At 35.5% G+C, this 19436-nt stretch overlaps 2 protein-coding genes across 2 annotated transcripts; both read right to left on the bottom strand.

Moving 5' to 3' along the window:
* Positions 1-913: 913 nt before the first annotated feature.
* LOC311608545 (olfactory receptor 5H19-like) lies at positions 914-1843 on the bottom strand (the record flags this gene model as incomplete). The annotated part of the gene is made up of 1 exon (XM_084801076.1): positions 914-1843. One exon carries the CDS (start codon positions 1841-1843, stop codon positions 914-916), a length of 930 nt encoding a protein of 309 aa, XP_084657202.1.
* Positions 1844-10692: 8849 nt separating this feature from the next.
* Positions 10693-11622, bottom strand: LOC311608542 (olfactory receptor 5H19-like; the record flags this gene model as incomplete). Its single annotated transcript, XM_084801073.1, has 1 exon — positions 10693-11622. One exon carries the CDS (start codon positions 11620-11622, stop codon positions 10693-10695), a length of 930 nt encoding a protein of 309 aa, XP_084657199.1.
* Positions 11623-19436: the final 7814 nt, after the last annotated feature.

Genomic DNA, 19436 nt, shown 5'->3' with positions numbered 1-19436 from the left:
GTGGGTCCCCTCGTAAGAGGAGCATGGGGTCTCTCTCCCAAGGGCTCTCTTGGTCAGCTTTTCAATTACTTCCTCCTGACAGGACTGCACTGCCAAGCTATAGGGGACCCACTCAGCCCTGATAAGACTTGATGAGCTGAGGCGGATTCCTTTTCTGAGGAATAGGGGGGCAGGAGGGTGAAAGGGATGGATGGTGAGACTGGGAGGAGAAGAAGGATGTGGCTCTGACCAGGTGTAAAGTGAATACATGAATTGGTTAATTAAAAGAGTAATAAAGTGTTACTATATTGTATCATTGAGGAAAACATACTTTAAATATATCTTATCTAAGACCAAATAATTACAACATACTGTGAGTGTTCATGGTTCTTGATGGCTTTTTGGAACAGATGGAGAAAGAAGCAAAAATTCAGCCTTATAATCTGATCAGGGAAATAAAAATAAGTAGAACTCCTCAGGAGCTGAGATAAGTTAAATACAAAATAAGGTGAAAGATGGTAAAGGGCAATTGCAAGATATAAGGATATGATTGAGGAAATAGAAAAGGGTGGGATTCTTAGGTAGGAGATAGGTACATAAATACAAGAGAAGGAGGGAAGTGGATAAAATAACTATATATATATATATATATATATATCTGAAAAAGCCAAAGGAATCATACTATTAACTATTCACCTAAAAACTATAATACAAATATATAATATATATCATATATAAACAAAAATACACATAACAATAACCATATATGTATATACATGTATGTATATACATGTATATTCATATACACAAAGACCAGGAAGAAAAACTTCATAGGGTAAATATATTGCAAAAATGTTAAGAATAAACAAAGTTTTGCTACATGTAGCCTGTATGATTTTATGATGTTTCAATAAAAATACAACTGATATGAGACCTAAGCATTTCTCTTTAAGAATTTTGCCAGTGAATTTTTTACCTGCTTATTTCTCAAACTGTAGATAATTGGATTCAGGACAGGAACTATAACAGTGTAAAATACAGAGTCCATCATATCTTGATCATCTACTTGTGGAGATGCAGGGCGTACATACATGAAAAGAAGAGAACCAAAGTACAAAGACACAGACAGGAGATGGGCGCCACAGGTGGAAAAGGCTTTCTTTACGCCTTTGATAGATTTCTGCTTTAAGATGGAAAACAGAACAAGTGTATAAGAGATAAGAATAGTCAAAATACTGAATACCTGAATTGAGCCAGAGAAAATGAAAAGCATTAGGTAATTAAGAGAAGGATCATTACAGGAAATCTTTAACAGTGGCATAACATCATAATAAAAGTGATGTATTATGTTAGATTTACAGAAGGTTAGTCTGAATAAAAAGCCTTCATGAATTAAAACATGAATAAATCCAGCTACAAAGGACATTATTAACAGACGTACACAGAGTCTATTTGTCATGATCACTGGGTAGAGTAAAGGCTTGCATATGGCTACATAGCGATCGTAGGCCATTGCTGCTAAGAGAAAACATTCCGAGGTTGCACTGATTCCAAATGAGAAAAACTGTATCATGCATTCAGAGAAAGAGATCAGTTTGCTCTTGGAAAAAAAGTCTAGTATCATCCTTGGTGTCACTGTGGAGGATAACCAAGTATCCACCAAAGCTAAGCTCCCAAGAAATAAGTACATAGGAATGTGAAGGTGAGGGTCATTCCAGATGAGAGTGATCAGACCAAGGTTCCCCACAATGGTGATGAGAAAAATGACCAAGAACAGCAGGAACAGGGGGATTTTCCACTGTGGCAGATGAGTGAGACCTGTGAGAACAAATTCTGTCAACAGTGTTCCATTCTTTGTTTCCATATCTTCACTGAATATCCCTGAAATGGAAAGCAATGAAAATCATACATCACTCACTATGACTTTTGAAAGTGGGCTTTTGTGTAGTGTAGCTTAAATGCAGCTATGTATTTATAAGAATTCCCTTTTATTGTATCTATTGTTGTGACTTTAAAAATATTCTTTCATGATTTAAAATTTAAATGTGAATGTACAACAGATTTATGGAAAATAAGAATCTTCTAACATTTGTAAAATCTACGGGAATCTCAATTGTCTGGGAAGAGTTTTTCCAAGTTGTCCGTTATGAGTTTAGAAAAAAACTGTTTTATGCACCTTCATTATAATTTATACAGATATAATTGGTCTTAACTAACTGGAATATAGTGACTAACTTTCAGGTGAAAGTTAAGAATCTGTAGTAGCTGGCAAAAAAAAAATCTTCAGAATTAATTTCAAAGTAATTCTAAAGTAGTAAAAACAAACATGCCCAAATGGCTTTAAATTGTATGAAATCAAAGGCATATGTGGTAGGATTCTGGAGGTAGTTAGAGACCAGAATAGTACATCACACACAAAAAAAATCAAATACAGACCAGCTACCACTAAGCAGGGATTATAGGAAATGCTAACTAGATGTTTAATGAGAAGGAGAAAAACCCTATTTGTGAACATTGGAGTCTATTAAACTGGAGCTTGAGAAACTAGATGCACTTGTCCGCTGTTTTTATTTTATTTTATTTTATTTTTTATTTTTTTTGTTTTTTTTTTTTTGAGACAGGGTTTCTCTGTGTAGCCTTGGCTGTCCTGGACTCACTTTGTAGACCAGGCTGGCCTCGAACTCACAGCGATCCGCCTGCCTCTGCCTCCCGAGTGCTGGGATTAAAGGCGTGCGCCACCACGCCCGGCTTGTGTCCGCTGTTTTTAATCATGAACAGGAGAGCTGGCCTAACAAGGCTTAATAATAATGTGTGGCCTGTTCCCTTGCTTTTTGTCCAGTGAATTCCTCCACTCTCTACCAATCTCATATCCTAAGAAATGTTTTTCTTTGTAACCACGGGCATATGTCATGCCAGTGAAATATACAAATATACACTGGGGAGAAGATAAGTGGATAGTTTAAGGTTTTAATCGCTAAGAAAGGGAAAGTAATAGGAGTAAAATGGTGAAGTACAATTGGCTATAAAGCCATGCGTGTTGAAAAGTAAAGTTTTTTTTTAATGTATTTGGTGAAAACAATTTCCTGAAAATGATAGAGCCAATGTTGGAAAATAGAAGAATTAAAAGAAAAAGTAGATTGCTACAAGGTACAGGAATACTTGGAAATAATTTAAGAAATGTGGAGTACAATTGGCATTTGTGAAGCACCATAGGCTCCTTGAGAGAGAGCTTTCAACTAAGGATACATGAGTAAAGATCACGTGGAGAGGGGTGGACACTATGGTGAGGAAAGTCATAAGAAATTTAAGCAAAAATGCATACATTTATAAAAGAAAATTTAATGGAGTTAGTCTACAATAAGGATGGCACAAAACCCAACAGATATCTCATGCCAACAAATAAAAACTGCATTTCCATGAAATAAATGGTTACCTCTGGGTTTGTTTTCCAGTCAGGTCACATAGACCCCCCCTCACCAAGCATCAGAGCTTATGCTCATTACTCTTAAACAGCAGGACTGCTACAAAAATCATGTACATAAGTCACAAACCATGAAGAAGTCAATTAAAATACTATATTCATGAGATTTTAAACATCATTATGGTAAGATTAAAACATTAAAAAATTTTTAATTTTATTAATTTATTCAGATTACATCTCAACTGTATCTCATGACTTGTATCCTCCCATTCCTCCTTTCCTCCCGCTTTCACCCTATTCCCCTCTCCTACGTCTAAGACTGAGGGGGACCTCTTCCCCCACTATATGGTCATAGGCTATCAAGTCTCACCTTGGTAGCCTGCTTTTTCTTTCTTTGAGTGCCATAAGGCATTTTAAAAAGCACTACTAAGGAGAAAAATACAAACTATTTTGCTTATTCATATTTATTGATGATGTTAAACTATGCAGGTCATCCTTTGTACTCATTTATATCTGGTTATAGGAATCCAAAGCCAAATATAATATCAAAATGGAATAAAAACCATTCTTTAATGTTTATGGAAAGCATGATGGATATTACATAATTCATTTCTCACTTACACGTATCTTTGAAGACACCACAGAGATCCTCAAAAACATGTGAGCCTTTCTAAATCAGAAAAAAGCACGATGGCACAGGCAAGCAGTAATGTGGATAACAATTCCTTTCATGGTGATTCATTTTGGAAATGTAACTGCCCAAGCCCAAATATACTGTTTATAATGAACTCCACCCTTTGCCATGAGAATCAGATTGTACCCATGGAAGCTTGTTCTAGAGGACTGTGGGTTAGAGAACGGAAATTCCCATTTGGCCTAACTGTTCTCTAGAGAACAAGGTAAGCCTGCCCTACTGGGCATCATAGATTTAGACCCCTATGAAATGTCCAAATTGGTCCCACAGAGTATCACACATTTTAACACTATTCATATTCAATGTTGTAAGAGACTTGAATATTAACTATTGAAAACACACTGGAGGGATGGAGATACCAATCCCGCAGCAAAACCTTCCACCCACAATTTTCCTACTATAAAAGAATGCTTAGCAATGACTGGCCTAACTTGAGTCATGTCACAAGACAGCCCATTCCTGACACAATTTTTTGTTGAAACAGAGTTTCTCTGTGTAGTCCTGGCTCTCCTGGACTCACTCTGTAGACCAGGCAGGCCTTGAACTCATAGCTATCTGCCTGTCTCTGCCTCTCTGAGTGCTTGTATTGAGGTCATGCGCCACCACACCTGCCTCTGACACTCTGCTATACTTGTAGACAGGAAGCTCGTATAACAGTCATCTGAGTGGCTATATCCAGCAGCTGATGAGATCAGATGCAGAGACCCTCAGCAAAACATTAGGCAGAGCTCAGGGGATCTTACAGAAGATGGGAGGAAGGATTGAACCAGAGAAGTCAACAGCACCACCACAAGAAAACCGACAGAATCAACCGTCTTGGGCCCTTAGGGACTCACAGACACCGAACCACTAAACAGACAGCATGCATGGGACCTATGCACCCTGAAAATATGTAACAAATGTACAGCTTGGTCCTTTAATAGTAGGAGCGGGGTTTGTCTCTGACTCTGTTGCCTGCCTTTGGTTCTCTGTCGTCCTAACAGGATGGCCTTGTCTAGCCACAATAGATTAAGATATGCTTAGTCATACTGCAGATTGATATGCCAATGCAGCTTGTTATTTATGGGAAGGTCTCTCCTTCTTTGAGGAGAAAAGGAGAAACATTGGAGGGGAAGGTAGAGGGAGAGACTGGTAGGAGAGAAGGGAGGGAGAAGTTTTGATTGCAATATAAACTAAATTAACTAATTAATGAAAAAAGGAGGAGGAGGAGAGAAGGAAGGGAGAAGTTCTGATCACAATACAATGTTAATTAATTAATAAAAGAAAATACATTTCAGAGACAGCCCACTTCATTCTCAAGTGTCCAGGCCATTAAAAGTGATTTTTCCTCACCTCCCTCCTATGCTTTGCCCCGCTCACAAAATCTTGTCTGGATCCCACATCTAGTAGCCCAGACTAGTCTGGACACTCCTGGCTGTACCCCATAGGGTCTAGTCTGGACCTGGTCTATCGAAAATAACTCACAGATCCTTTTTTTTCTATATCCTACCTCTTCTTCCAGCCATAATTCCTACAACCATCTCCAGTGTCTACCCTGGACCCACTATCTGCCAACGTCAAATAGTTCACTTTTATCGGTGTCCAACATCTCCATCTAGTCGTGCACCCCAAAACCTTCTCCAGTGTCTATCCCAGACCAACTATACTTGCTACCAGCCACAGGTTTCTTGTGTTCTTAATGTGCACTCTATCCTTTATTTTATGTAAGTACATAGTGCAATAAGCTTGCCTCCTGGAACCAATGTATTTGTTACGGCTTCTATTATTGTAAAGAGATATCATGTCCATTGCAACTTTTTTTGATGGTATAAAATTACGTTTTAATGTATTCTAATTTATTCATATTACATCCCAATTGATATTCCTTTGCTTATATATTTCCGTTCCCACCCTCCCTCGCTTTTCAGCCCTATTTCCCTCACCTGTATCTCTGATGTGGGGGGCCCTCCTCAACCACCCTCTGACCACAGCCTATTAAATCTCTCCAACGATCATAAAGGAAAATACTTCATTGAGACTGGCTTACAGTGTCAGAAGTGTAGTTCATTATCACCATGGTGGGACATAGCAGCATACAGACAGACAGCAGCTGGAGAAGGAAGGAGTAGAGAGTCCTACATCTTGATCCACAGGCAGCAGGAGACTGTGTGCCATACTGAATATAGCTTGAGAATATATGACCTCAAGGCCTATCTCCACTGCGACACACTTCTTGCAACAAGGCCACACCTAATAATGCCACTCCCTACGGCCAAGCATTCAAGCACATGAGTCTATGGAGGGCATACTTATTTAAACCACCACAATTACCTTCGTTGTGATTGGGTATGTTGTGTTTTCATTTTTATTATCTTCTAAAGGTTTTAAATATCACCCTTGATTTTTTGTGGCCCATTTTTCCCATTTAATAGTGAGTTCTTTGGGTTCTATGCATTTACACGCTTTTTATTTTGTTTATATCTAGCTTTAATCTGTTTTAGTCAGATAGGATGAAAGGTGTGTTCAAATAGGATTTCAAATTTCTTATATATGTTGAGATTTACTTGTATCCAATTTTGTAGTCAATTTTAGATAAAGTTTCAAGATCTGCTGGGGAGAAAGTGTATTGTTTCATGTTTGGGCGAAATGTTCTGTAGATATCTACCAGGTGCATTTGATTTATAATATTATTTAACTCCAGAATGTCTCTATTGAATTTTTGTCAGGATAACCTGTCTATTGACAAGAGTAGAATATTGAAGTCTCTCACTATTGCCATGTAAAGATGAAATTTTAGTTGTATTAGTATTTCTTTTATGAACTTATGTGCCCTGGTTGTTGGTCCATAAATATTTAGGATTGTAATATCCTCACAATGAATTCTTTCTTTTGATGACTAGGTAGTGTCCTTTCTCATCTCCTCTGGTTAGTTTCAGTTTAAACTCTATTTCATCAGATGCTAAAATTGCTACACTTACTAGTTTCTTGGGTCTGTTTGCTTGCAACATTTTTCCATCCTTTTATTCTGAAGTAATGTCTATTTATGATGGTCAGTTGTATTTCTTGGATGCAATAGAAGTATATATACTTTTTTCCTAATCTAATCTGTTTTACTCTGTCTTTTTATTGGGTTAAATATTAGATTCATCAATGAGCAACGTTTCTTGATTTCTAATACTTTGCTATTAAGATATGGGTTTCACCCCTCTTTTACGTTTTACTTATCTGTGTGGTTAATCTCTTCAGATTTATTTTTCTTCTACTTCATTCTGTAGAACTGTGTTAGAAGCTAGATATTACTTGAATTTTGGTTTTATCATGGAATGCATTTCTCTGATAATTGTGATTGATAGTTTTACTGGGTATAGTAGTCTGGGTGGGCAACCATAGTCTTTTGGAATTATACAGGCCCTTCTGACTTTCAGCGTCTCCATTGAGATATCAGGTGTCATTCTAAAAGGCTTGCCTTTAATGTGACTTATTTGTTCCCTTGCAGATTTTAATATATTTTATTCATTCTGTACACTTAGTGTATTTATTATTATTTGTCATAAAAAGTCCTTTTCTGGCCCTGTCTGTTTCATGTGTGCTTCTTGTAGATAGCTACGCGCACCTCCTTCTTCAATTTTATTTTATCATTTTATTAAAATTTTCTGTGACTGACTTGGCTTCATTTCCTTTTTCAATCCATACTCTTACCTTTAGGTTTGGTCCTTTCATAGTGTCCCGGATTTCTTGAAGGTTTGGTGCCTGGATTTATTTTAATTAATACTTTATTCAACTAAGTATCTATTTCTTATACCTTGTCTTCCACACCTAAAATTTCCTACTCTGTGCTTTATAATATGTTGATGAGGCTTACTTCTGAGGTTTTTATTTGACTTCCTAAATTATCCTTTTCCAGTTTTATTTCAGTTTGAGTTTTATTTTGTGATTCCATTTGTTATTTCATATCTCAAACTCCTATAATTATTTCATTTAAATGTTCCTCTGTGTCTTCCAGACCTTCATTGGGGGATTTATTTAATTCTCATTAATGCTCATGAATGTATTCATAGTTGTAAGTTTGAAATCTGTATCCTGGGCTTGATTTTTATTGAATTTATCATGGCTAACTGTAATGGGGTTTCTGCCTTCTGGTGGAGGCATATTGTCTTAGCTGTTCACATTTGTTCAGGGTTTGGTGCTGGCTTTAAGCATCTGATATGATGTTTGAGGCATTTCTTGCTATTAATATCTGGTCTTGGCTTTGTTGGGTGGGTGTTCAGTTCTTCAGTTGCTGTTGACCTCCCTGTGTCCTAGGCATGTATGGTGACTATGTTTCCCCTGGTAGACAGTGTTTCTGTAAGTCAGTATGTGGTGTAAAGAAATAGAGATTGGGTAGCAAGAAAAGCTGAGAAGGTTTGTGGCAAAGAGCTAAGGGAATTGAGTCTGCACCAAAACATGGAGTCTTCGGGAAGTAAGAGCATGGTGGGAATAAAAATATCTGTTCTACTTCACTGGGACCTAGGGCATCTACTAAAAGTATTTCTAGATGCATCTGTCAAGATATTTCCTTGTTGAGGTTGTTGAGGTTTTGTGGAATAAATGAGTTATGTGACACTCTCCAAATATGTGGAGGCATCATTATGCCAACTGAGAACCTCAGTTAAATGAAACCTAGAGAAAGTTTGAGTTCATTTTTCACGAATTATAACTATTGACATTCTCCTTACACTGGTACACATCAATTCCAGGTCTTCAGATTCACAATGGATAATATCATTGGTTATCATACTCTCTGGTCTTTGAACTAAGCATAGACTTCCTTATTATTTAGAAAACAGAGACCAAATATAGGACTTAAAAGTCTTCATAACTATAATTAATACAACATTCACCTCATATATTTACTTTCAAGATATGAAAGTATAAATAGAATCACTAAAACTCAAACTGAAATAAAACTGGAAAAGAAAAATTTAGGAATTCAATTAAAAACCTCAGAGGTAAGCCTCACCAACATATTACAAGGCACAGAGTAGGAAATTGTTCATAATATTTTCTCCTGATAAAATAAGGAAATGTCATTATATTATTGCAAGTTATAGACCTTAAGTAAATCTTACACAAAATGAAAACTATCAACTAGGTAAAAACAACATTCTTCATTTGAATGTCTTAATACATGAACTTTGAGGAGAACTATAGTCCAAAATTGACTTATCTTCCCAAATAATATTTTTGTAATTAATATAGCTTATCACACTAAGTATAGTGAAATAATGCCACAGGATTTGACTACTATTGATGTCAACATCAGATCCAGCAAGAAAGTTAACAAATACCCACGGAACTTCAACCTTTGAATTGATGCCAAGCATTGGGGGGGGGACAGGGGGATTAAAGCACATGGTATAAATCTTACTATTCACTTATTCGCATCTAAACAATTAATGTAAAATGTATAGAAACTTGACTTTGACTTATGAATAGATACTTTATATATAATTTCTACAAAACATTATTTTATAGCAGTAACTTTTAAGGCATCATCCCAATCATCTTTTTCAACATTACTGAATTAGAAACTATCAATGTATACCAAGTTAGGCGGTGTTTTCACAGGCTGTAATTCCCAGTAAACATTTAAAGCCACTTTTAAAAGAATCAAACAAACAATGAAATAAATCAATGATGCTCTTTAAAGAGTTATTGACATACTCCTGAGACTGTGTTCAACAACGTTCTGCCATAGCAAGGACACACCCAAAAGAATTGTTATCCCTGTGTGTCTAGTTGGTTTTTCTTTACTGAAATAGAGCTCATGACCAAAGGAATCCTGAGGAGGAGAGTTTATTTCGCCTTACAGATTGTAGTCTATCTTCAAGTGAAGCAGAGGCAGGTCCTGAAGCCAAGATATTGGAGGCATATAGCTATTTCTTGCTTTCTGTAGCAGCTCAGCTTACTTTCTTATATAACCTTAAACCACCTACCCAGGGGTAGCACTCCCCATATGAGTTGGATCCTCCCACATCCATCATCAGTCAAGAAATCCTGCAATTTAGCCTTCCTCTTTCCAGGTTACTCTGATGTCTATTGACAAAAACAATCAGTACACAATGTTTATTGTGTTTATATATAAATCAGAATGATTTTTCTTGCTTTTATAAGGAGTAAGATAATTTTTGTCAATAATCTCCTAAAATATCCAAGATAATCAACTAGTAACATATTAATAATAACGATTTCTACTGTTTTGCTAATATTTCACATTCCTAATCATAATGCTAAAAACTTCTGTTTGTCATTGAAACACAAAAATGTATTTCAACTCAGGTAAATGTGATATCCTTCAAAGTAATAAAAATCACACTGAAATCTTTTTCAGAGGCTAATTATTATACAGCAGTAGCAGTCACATGCAAACCAGTTTTATCTGTTTCTACATTTATTTTACCATAACATAATGTTCAATAATAAGTCTTTGTATGATTGAAAAACACATGTGTAGATATTTGAATGAAATGGGAAGTTTATTAAAATGTTAGAACAGGTGCAATTGGAAAACTCTTTAAACTATGAAAAAATACAGCCACATTAACCCAGCACACATTTATGATAATTTGACAAATTTGACCTACACATTTCTTTTTAAGATTTTCTCCAGTGAGTCTTTGATTTGCTTGTTTCTCAGACTGTAGATAATAGGATTCATCACAGGGATTATGACAGTGTAGAATACAGAGTCCATCATGTCTTCATCTTGTACTTTCTGAGAGGCAGGAAGCAGATACATGAAGAGAAGAGAGCCATAGTATAGAGACACAGATAAGAGATGGGCTCCACAGGTGGAGAAGGCTTTCTTTATGCCTCTAGCAGATTTCTTTTTTAAGACTGTAAACAGAACAAGCGTGTACGAGCCAAGAATAGTTGAAATAGTCAATACTTGGATTGAGCCAGAAAAAATAAAAACAATTAGGTAGTTCAGAGAGGGGTCAGTACAGGAAATCTTTAACAGTGGCATAACATCACAGTAAAAATGATGTATTATGTTGGAATTACAGAAGGTTAATCTGAAGAGCATGCCTTCATGAATTGAAGCATGAAGAATTCCAATGGCAAAGGTCAAGACAAGCAGACGTACACACAGTCTATTTGTCATGATCACTGGGTAGAGTAAAGGCTTGCATATGGCTGCATAGCGATCATAGGCCATTGCTGCCAAGAGAAAACATTCCATGGTTGCACACATTACAAATGAGAAAAACTGTATCATGCATTCAGAGAGAGAGATAAGTTTGTTCTTAGCTATGAAGGTGAGAAGCATCTTTGGTGTCACTGTGGATGTTAACCAAGTATCTACAAGTGCTAAACACCCAAGAAATAAGTACATGGGGATGTGAAGGCGAGGATCATTCCAGATAAGAGTGATGAGACCAAGGTTCCCCACGATGGTGATGAGATAGATCACCAAGAACATCAGAAATAGGGGGATTTTCCATGGTGGTTGGTGACTGAGTCCTGTGAGAACAAATTCTGTCAGCAGTGTTGTGTTCTCTATTCCCATGTTCTCAGTAGATATCCCTGAAGTAAAAGGCAGGAAATGTCAGACACCATTTAAAAAGGACTTGTAAAGTGAAATTTGGTAGTGGATTTGAAATATAGCAGTATAATAATATTATAATGACGTATGAATTTTGTTCAGGTTGACTATAATAAATAAAAACTACTCTTGAAATCTAAGAAATCATTTCAATCATTGTTATAATTTCAACATGTAAAAATTATAATAGATTTAACAAAACATGATACCTTTCTAAACATAATGTTGGTTTGGTAGGAAAATTCAGTATCTGCATCATAGACTCACTGTTACTGCAAAGAGTTTAAAGCATCTGACCTATAAAGTGAATTGAGGTGTATTTTTTTCTTCAACTCGAGTATACTTTCTTCATGCAATGAAAACATAATAGAATGATAGCAGGAGGAAATATCTCAAAATTAATTTTAATTAATTATATAGCAGAAACCAAGTGTAGTTCTGGGAGGAGAAACTAAATTCAACAGTATTAGAAAGCTCTACTCTACACCGAAGCTCCCAAAGCAGGTTTTATATCAGAGTTGTCTGCAAACATTTGTGCAAAATGTAGATTATAAGATTATGAGATGTAACTACAGAAAATGATCATGTGGTTTATAAACAATGATCTGCCTTTTAAATCTTCTCCAAATAATTGTTAAATGAATGTGAAGTTAACCATTATCCATTGGTAGGTATTGTGAGGACAAAGAGATAAATTGGATATGATTCATAATATAGAGCCCTTTCTCTGTCTTGTTTTAAGACATAAACTGAATGTTTAATAAAATAGGAATAAAAGATTTTGGTAACTGGGTAGAAGGTCTCTTAGAATTCAGCTTTAGAACTTAAGTGTACTTCTCTATTGTTATCACAAAACAAGTAGGAGGCATTAACTTAGCTTTATGGGTCCACTACAGCAAATAATAAATATATGTGACTGCCTGTCTCCCTTTCTAACCAGTACCAGAGGCCAAATAAGTTATCTGGTCAAATGCATGACTAGATATCCCTGAGTGTTAGAAATTTATAATGGCTTATATATCATAGAGGTGGTTGAAAAACACCAGGAATAATGAGAAGCAAAGATTCATACAGAAAAGAAATTATATTAAAGAAAAGGAATTATGTGAAATATTCTATAAACTACAAAGGAAATTTGTCTAGTGTTCTAGACTACATTAAAAAAGCTTCTCAACAAAGGCTAAGCAAATGACTCTCAAAAGAAGAAGGAGGCAATAGGAAGAGAAAATTCACAGGAAGACCAGAAAAGGCCATTTGTGTAGGTGAAAGGGAATAAAATGAAGGGAAACGGGAAGAGTATGACAAACACTGTGGAAAGGAAGTACAAAGAATAGAAAGAGAGTATCAAGGCTGAAAATTAGACAAGAGCAAGTTTCAGAGATTTGGGATTAAGATTTGTCTTAGCCTGGGTGTTTATTGGCTATAGCCAATACTGAAATTTTTAACAAAGGACACCATCATATGAATGAAGAGGCAGTCTACAAAACAGAAAAAAAGTTGACAAAGGATTAGTATCTAGAACACACAAACTTTAAAAACTAAACATCAAGAAAAACAATAGCTCAAATTTTTAAAAATGGGATATGAAATTAAATAGAGTTCCCTAAAGAAGCACGAATGTCTTAGAAACACTTTTTAAAATGTTCAGAGTCCTTAGCTATTAGGGAACTAAAAATCACAACTAGTTTGAGGATTCATTTTACCCCAGCCAGAATAGCCAAGATTAATAAAAACAGGTGACAGAACATGCTGATGAGAGTGAGGGAAAGGGGATACTTATTCTTTACTGCTCAAAGTGGAAACTGGTACAGTCACTGTGGAAATCAGGTTGAAGCTGCCTCAAAAAGCTGAAGCTAGGTTGACCACAGGAGCCACCAGGATCACTCTTATAATATACGCAAAGGATTCTACATCTTACCACAGAGACACTTATTCTGTTTTGTATAAATGAGAAAATGTTTTCCTATAGAACATACTTTGTAAAATATAAATGTTAATTCTTAATTATGTTTGTGTGGTTTGTTTATAAATACATATATAGTCACTCCCTAAATTTTTTCCTGTATTCTTATGCTGTTCTTTCATTGCAATTAAAACAATTAGAAAAAAATTTTTTTTTGGAAATCTTATGATGTCTAAGTTAGACTGCAAGTAAGAACACAGTTGGGGAGGAAGAGAGGTAATTTTTCTTCAATGAAGAAAATTAAAAGAAACCAAAATAAAATTTGTTTTACTTTTTACTATCAGAAGAAGTTTTAGAAATAATTTGGCCTATCTTTTCAATCTGTAAGTATCTTGCTGTTAGCAGAAAGAGAGAAAAAAGAAAATGTTGCTATCTTGTAGTTGCTACTGGTTCTAAGTGCCCCATGTAAATTCCAGCATTGTTGTTCATTGTACCTTATATTTGTGTTTTATTATAGCACAAATCTGAGTATATTCATGCTCATTAAAGGATATTTGAGGAAGAAAAAAGAAATCTTATGATATTTGAACTTTTATTTGAGAATATACTCACTCCACCAATTATATTTGCCCTGCTATTTTGTTTTAAAAGAACAAAATTAACCAGACTGACTCCTATGTACTGATGATAAACACAGAACCAAAATTTAATACTTTTAGATAAATTTGTAAAGCTATTTCTCCATTTATACAACCTCAATCATAAAAAAAAACAAATCCTCAAATAGTTTGGCATATGGGGCATAGTTAAATAATAAATGCAGAAAAAAATAGTGAGAAATGTTTCCTTGTATTTCTTGTCTCTCTCTCTCTCTCTCTCTCTCTCTCTCTCTCTCTCTATATATATATATATATATATATATATATATATATATAAAACAATATTCCACAAAATATTATATACATATTATCTGTTATACATATATTTATATATAATATAAAGTTTTGTACTTCCTCAAGAAATTATTCAAAGTAAAAGATCACATAGGGGAATGAATACTTTCATTACTCACCTTAAAAGATTTAGTCAGAGAATGTGATTAAATATAGCACAGTCTATTTTTGTCCTGGAAATCATAAAAAATATTGTTTCTTTGGCAATCATTATTACATGGATCTTTAAACTTAATTTTAAATTAACTCTCTAGTTCATAAGTACTTTAAACCAAATAGTTAATTTAAAAATTGAAAATATCATTTAAGAGAACAATTAAAGGTACTTTACTTATTCATATTTAGCTGTGAAGTTAAAACATATAAATAATTTGTTGTTGCTGCTGCTACCTTCGTTTATACCAAGTTGTATAGGGAGCCAGAGCCAAATATAAATTATGAAATAAACAGCATTATTCATTCTCTAGGGAAAGGGCAGTGCATGTTACAGAACTCTTTTCTCTTCTACCTGTATCTCAAAAGGCATTGCTATGATCTTCAGATGTCCTGGGTTTTCTCAAGCAGAACAGAACACAGCGTAACAAGAAGGCAGTACTATAGTGACACATTTGGAAGCTTCGTTGTCCTAATACAGGAAACTTTGTTTATATGAATTTTCCCTCAGCTACAACAACAAACACCCCACCATTTCTATTCCTGTATGATTTTTCCAGAAGAAAAAAGGCTAGAGAACTGAAATTCCCAATATCCCACGGTTCTCTGGAGGACCATGTGAGGGTGTTCTACAGGGCATGGTGAGCTTGGACACCAATGAGAAGTTTAAATTGGTCCCTTAGGGTATCATATACTTTACACTAATAAATAGCTAATGCAGTAAGATAATTTTAATAGACAACACTCTGTTATACTATTGTTTCCCCTCAATGATGGCAATTTCGACCGGTTTAAAAAAAAACCTCTACATATAAATTCTCAAACTGTGAAGCCTTTGAGTAAGACAGTTTTGTCTGAGCTAATTAAAAATAACTTATGTCTAGTGATCTGAATTCCATCTGCTTAAACTATGGGGTTTGACCTCCTATGGGACAGTGACATACTTGGCAACTGGAAAGGGTTTCTGGATTTATAACAACCAGCATAACTTTTTTCGAACACAACCTGAAGTATTTCTGGCAATTATTGCCTAGTTGCAGTGAGACTTGATTCAAATCTTGATACTAAACTCAAACGTAGAACTACAAACAACTGAGGAATACAGAGAGTGGGAGGCACAGTCTTCCCCTGGGAAGCATACACGAACAGGTTATTCAACAGCAAATGGTCACTCTTATAAGTATACATACAAGTAACATTATGCAGACAGAGCAGGGAGGACTTATGCATTTAGGACTATAATTACACTAACAGTTAATAAAAAAAAGAGACAATGATCTGAAAAAGAACAAGGTGAGGTACATAAGAGGCTAGAAGGGAAATTATGTAATTATAATGTCAAAAAATAAAAGAAATAATTGTTTTTCAAAGTGTGTATTCACTATGGCAAACAACACCAATAAATTGATTATGAAAACAGCTTCACTCAGATTCCAGACTACCACATGTTATGGGTTGTGATGTTGCTACTGTTCATTTCACATTTTCTGCTCTTAAAGGAACATTGTGGTTTACTTATAAAAATAAAAAACTTTCTTTTTTTTATACCAACATTCTTCACCCATAAAAGTCTGAAATAGAAAAAAATTAAGAATTCCTAACATTTACTTCCTTCAGAAATCAATCCAAGGCAGAGCTGCCATCTTGGCTACATGATGAAGCTAACAAATACATACATAGGACTGAGGTTCCCCAAGCTAAGCCAAGCATCTGATAAGATACATTAGGAAGCAAAGGGAGAAAAGTAAACACAAGAATAGGACTACATTGGAAGAAGTCATACATCTGTGGTTCCCGAACATCAATGGCTGTCCCCGAAGTGCTCTGGAGATTTGGTTTAAAGGCAGTGTGCCTTAGCAGTCTCAGGACTCTCCTTTATAGCAAGGGGATAGCTATGGGCATCACCATTTTCAGACCTCTCGTCAGTGAAGACCAAAGAAAAAAGACAGCCATGATCTTTAAAGAAAACAAAAATTGTAATGATGGATTGCCAACAGAGAAAGAATTATGGGATCAGCAAGAGAGGCAGATCTGGCCAAGGAAGTGGGAGATGTAAGTTTACACAGAACTTGAAGGCGTGGTCAGAGACTACGCTGATCCCAATGGGAGGAAGGCTGCAGAGGCAGTTTGTCAGCACAGGAGCTTGGGTTAATATGAGAACAAACATGCACTCAGGAAACCTGCTTGGTTTACTTTATGTCATCGAGACATGATACCAAAACAAAACAATGCAACTAACAACACAGTAAGAGTCTGGTTTGTTTCCTACTTTCACAGGGACAAAAGGAGAAAAGCAAAGGTATATGCTTTTCTGGAATACAGATTAACCAATTTTATGATTTTTTACAATTTTCAAAGTGACAAAGAAATATGTAGAAAAAATAGTATAAGAAAGTAGTCTGGGCCAGGTGTGGTAAGTGCACAGTGTTTAAAAGAAACTTCATAGCCAAATCAAAAGGGGACAAAAACTTGAAGAGCGACTTCACTGTAAATATATCCGTATGTCACATGAGCAACAGGAAAGCCTGCTGAACATTTGAGTCAACGAGATTCTAAGATTCTAAGATTACCTCTTGGGAGGCAGAGGCTAGTAGATCTTTGTGAGTTCAAGGCTAGCCTGATCTATAGAGAGACCCTATCTAACATAAAAGAACAAAGTGACCATGAAGAACCTGAGGAATGGTGGAGTAAAACTATGTTACAAAGGAAGCGCTACTAACTATATCAGAACTTTACTGAAACTAGCTGTTCCCTTAAATTGTGTGTAATTATCTCCGACTTCTCTCTCATTGATTTTGACTACAAAAGCTCTGTCATCACTGTCAGCAGGGACAATCATCTTTCCAATACATTCATTGCAATCCTTGGGTTGTGGCATTTAGCTGAGGGTTTTTATTTGCACGTTCCTGATGATTCATAGTGGCCAGCATGCTTTGCTGTTGCTATTTGACATGTGGAGACATGTTCAGTGAGTTTCCCCTTCAAAGTCTTTGTCTATTTTTTATTTGGATAGGAAGTTTCTTTTAATGACTGTATTTTGAGAGCATTTCACGCAACATACACAAACACACAAAGCTTTCCAGTTGGAACTAGGTGAGTGGATGATTCAGCAGTGGAAGGCTGTGTGTAGAGAGAAACATGTAAGAAAAAAAGCACCTTATGACAGTGACAGCTTGTTAAACATTATTAAATAAGATAGTAATGAAGTCAGAAAATTGTGTGAACTAGTCTCTGGCAGCAATGTTTAGGAAAGAGATGTGTCTATGGTGGTAGAAGACCCATAACTGAGCGTTGCATAGTAATTTCTATATAAGTTCATTATTGATATTTAATAGGAGTTTCTATTAAATTTCGGTGAGAAGAAGACTGGAATAACAAGAAATATGGTTTTCTCATTTCTTTAAAGGAGTGTATTGAAAGCTAACAATCAAGCATCATATATAAAGCATCCATATGTGTGCTTTCGTGTCTTTCCTGGCTCTATACTCGGCAGTGTATTATGTCTTTCTAACAACCTTTTACCTTCAGTAATATATATTTCAATCTGCTTGTATGCAGCAGCAACATTAAATAACTTTTGAAGTAGTGATCTTTCTTATTTCATTTTACCAGACAATTGATATTCTATTGTCTATTATGCCTTTTCTTCTTCATACACTTTGCATAATAGCATACAAATAAACCTGAAAAATATTTTTCAAAGCAAAATAAACAAACAGTAGCAACTCACTTCTCCTCATTCATCATAGAAATATACTTAAGAGCATTCTCTCTCTCTCTCTCTCTCTCTCTCTCTCTCTCTCTCTCTCTCTCTCTCTCTCTCTCCTCTCCCCCTGTCCTCCCCCCTCTCTCTCCCCCTCCCTTACCCTTGCCTTGTTCCTCTCCCTCTCCATTTCTCTTTATTTCTCTATACAATTCCTAAAATCATTTTCTACTAGACACAAAATTTGCCACATCCCAAATAAACATGGTAAGTTTAATGGTCTAATAGAATTCCTGGGCATTTCATCTACTCAACCAAATGCAAGCACACCAACACAAAACATTAATGTCAGTTTTAATTTGTGTCATTAATTGATTTCTGACTATTTTTCAAACAACTGTTTTAAGCAGTCATTAGTGTATTGTTGACAATAAGATGTAATTGTCGCCACTGTAACCATCTGTATGCCATCATGTTAACTTTTCAAGAGGAAGGGTGACTAGCACACATAAAATTTCACTAGCCAGTCCACTAATTCTCATTGCCAGTCAGTATTTTTTAGTATTGGCTCTCTTGCCTTCATCTAATCATAAACCAGAAAATTCTCAAATTCAATCTCTGTGCAAGCAGTTATCAAATTATAAATGCTAGATTTTGTAAATTTCTAAATGGCTCACTAAACAGTCTTTATATAAATAGTTTATGGTAATATAATTAAAGACAGCAGCTCTCCCTCAATGATATAGCACGAACATTTGCCTCACACATGTAACAATCTAGTTTCAAACCCCAATACTACCCAAAATGAAAAAATATAGTAAATATGTTTAAATTTTTTCAAAGAATTTATTGTAAGGAATGCACTAAAGGTGTTGGTTTAACTCAAATAAAGGCTGGTTTATTTTTTCTCTTCTCTTCTGTCTTCTCTTTCTCCTTCTTATTTCTTCTTCTTCTTCTTCTTCTTCTTCTTCTTCTTCTTCTTCTTCTTCTTCTTCTTCTTCTTGCTTCTCCTTTTATTTTTCCTGCTCTCCCTCCCTCCCTCCTTCCTTCTCCTTTCCATTTTTTG

The sequence above is a fragment of the Acomys minous genome (genome assembly GCF_964271855.1).
Source record: "Acomys minous genome assembly, chromosome: 11".
Taxonomy (NCBI): Eukaryota; Metazoa; Chordata; class Mammalia; order Rodentia; family Muridae; genus Acomys; species Acomys minous.
Note: the sequence above shows the minus strand (reverse complement) of the source record. Positions and strands in the feature narration are given on the sequence as shown.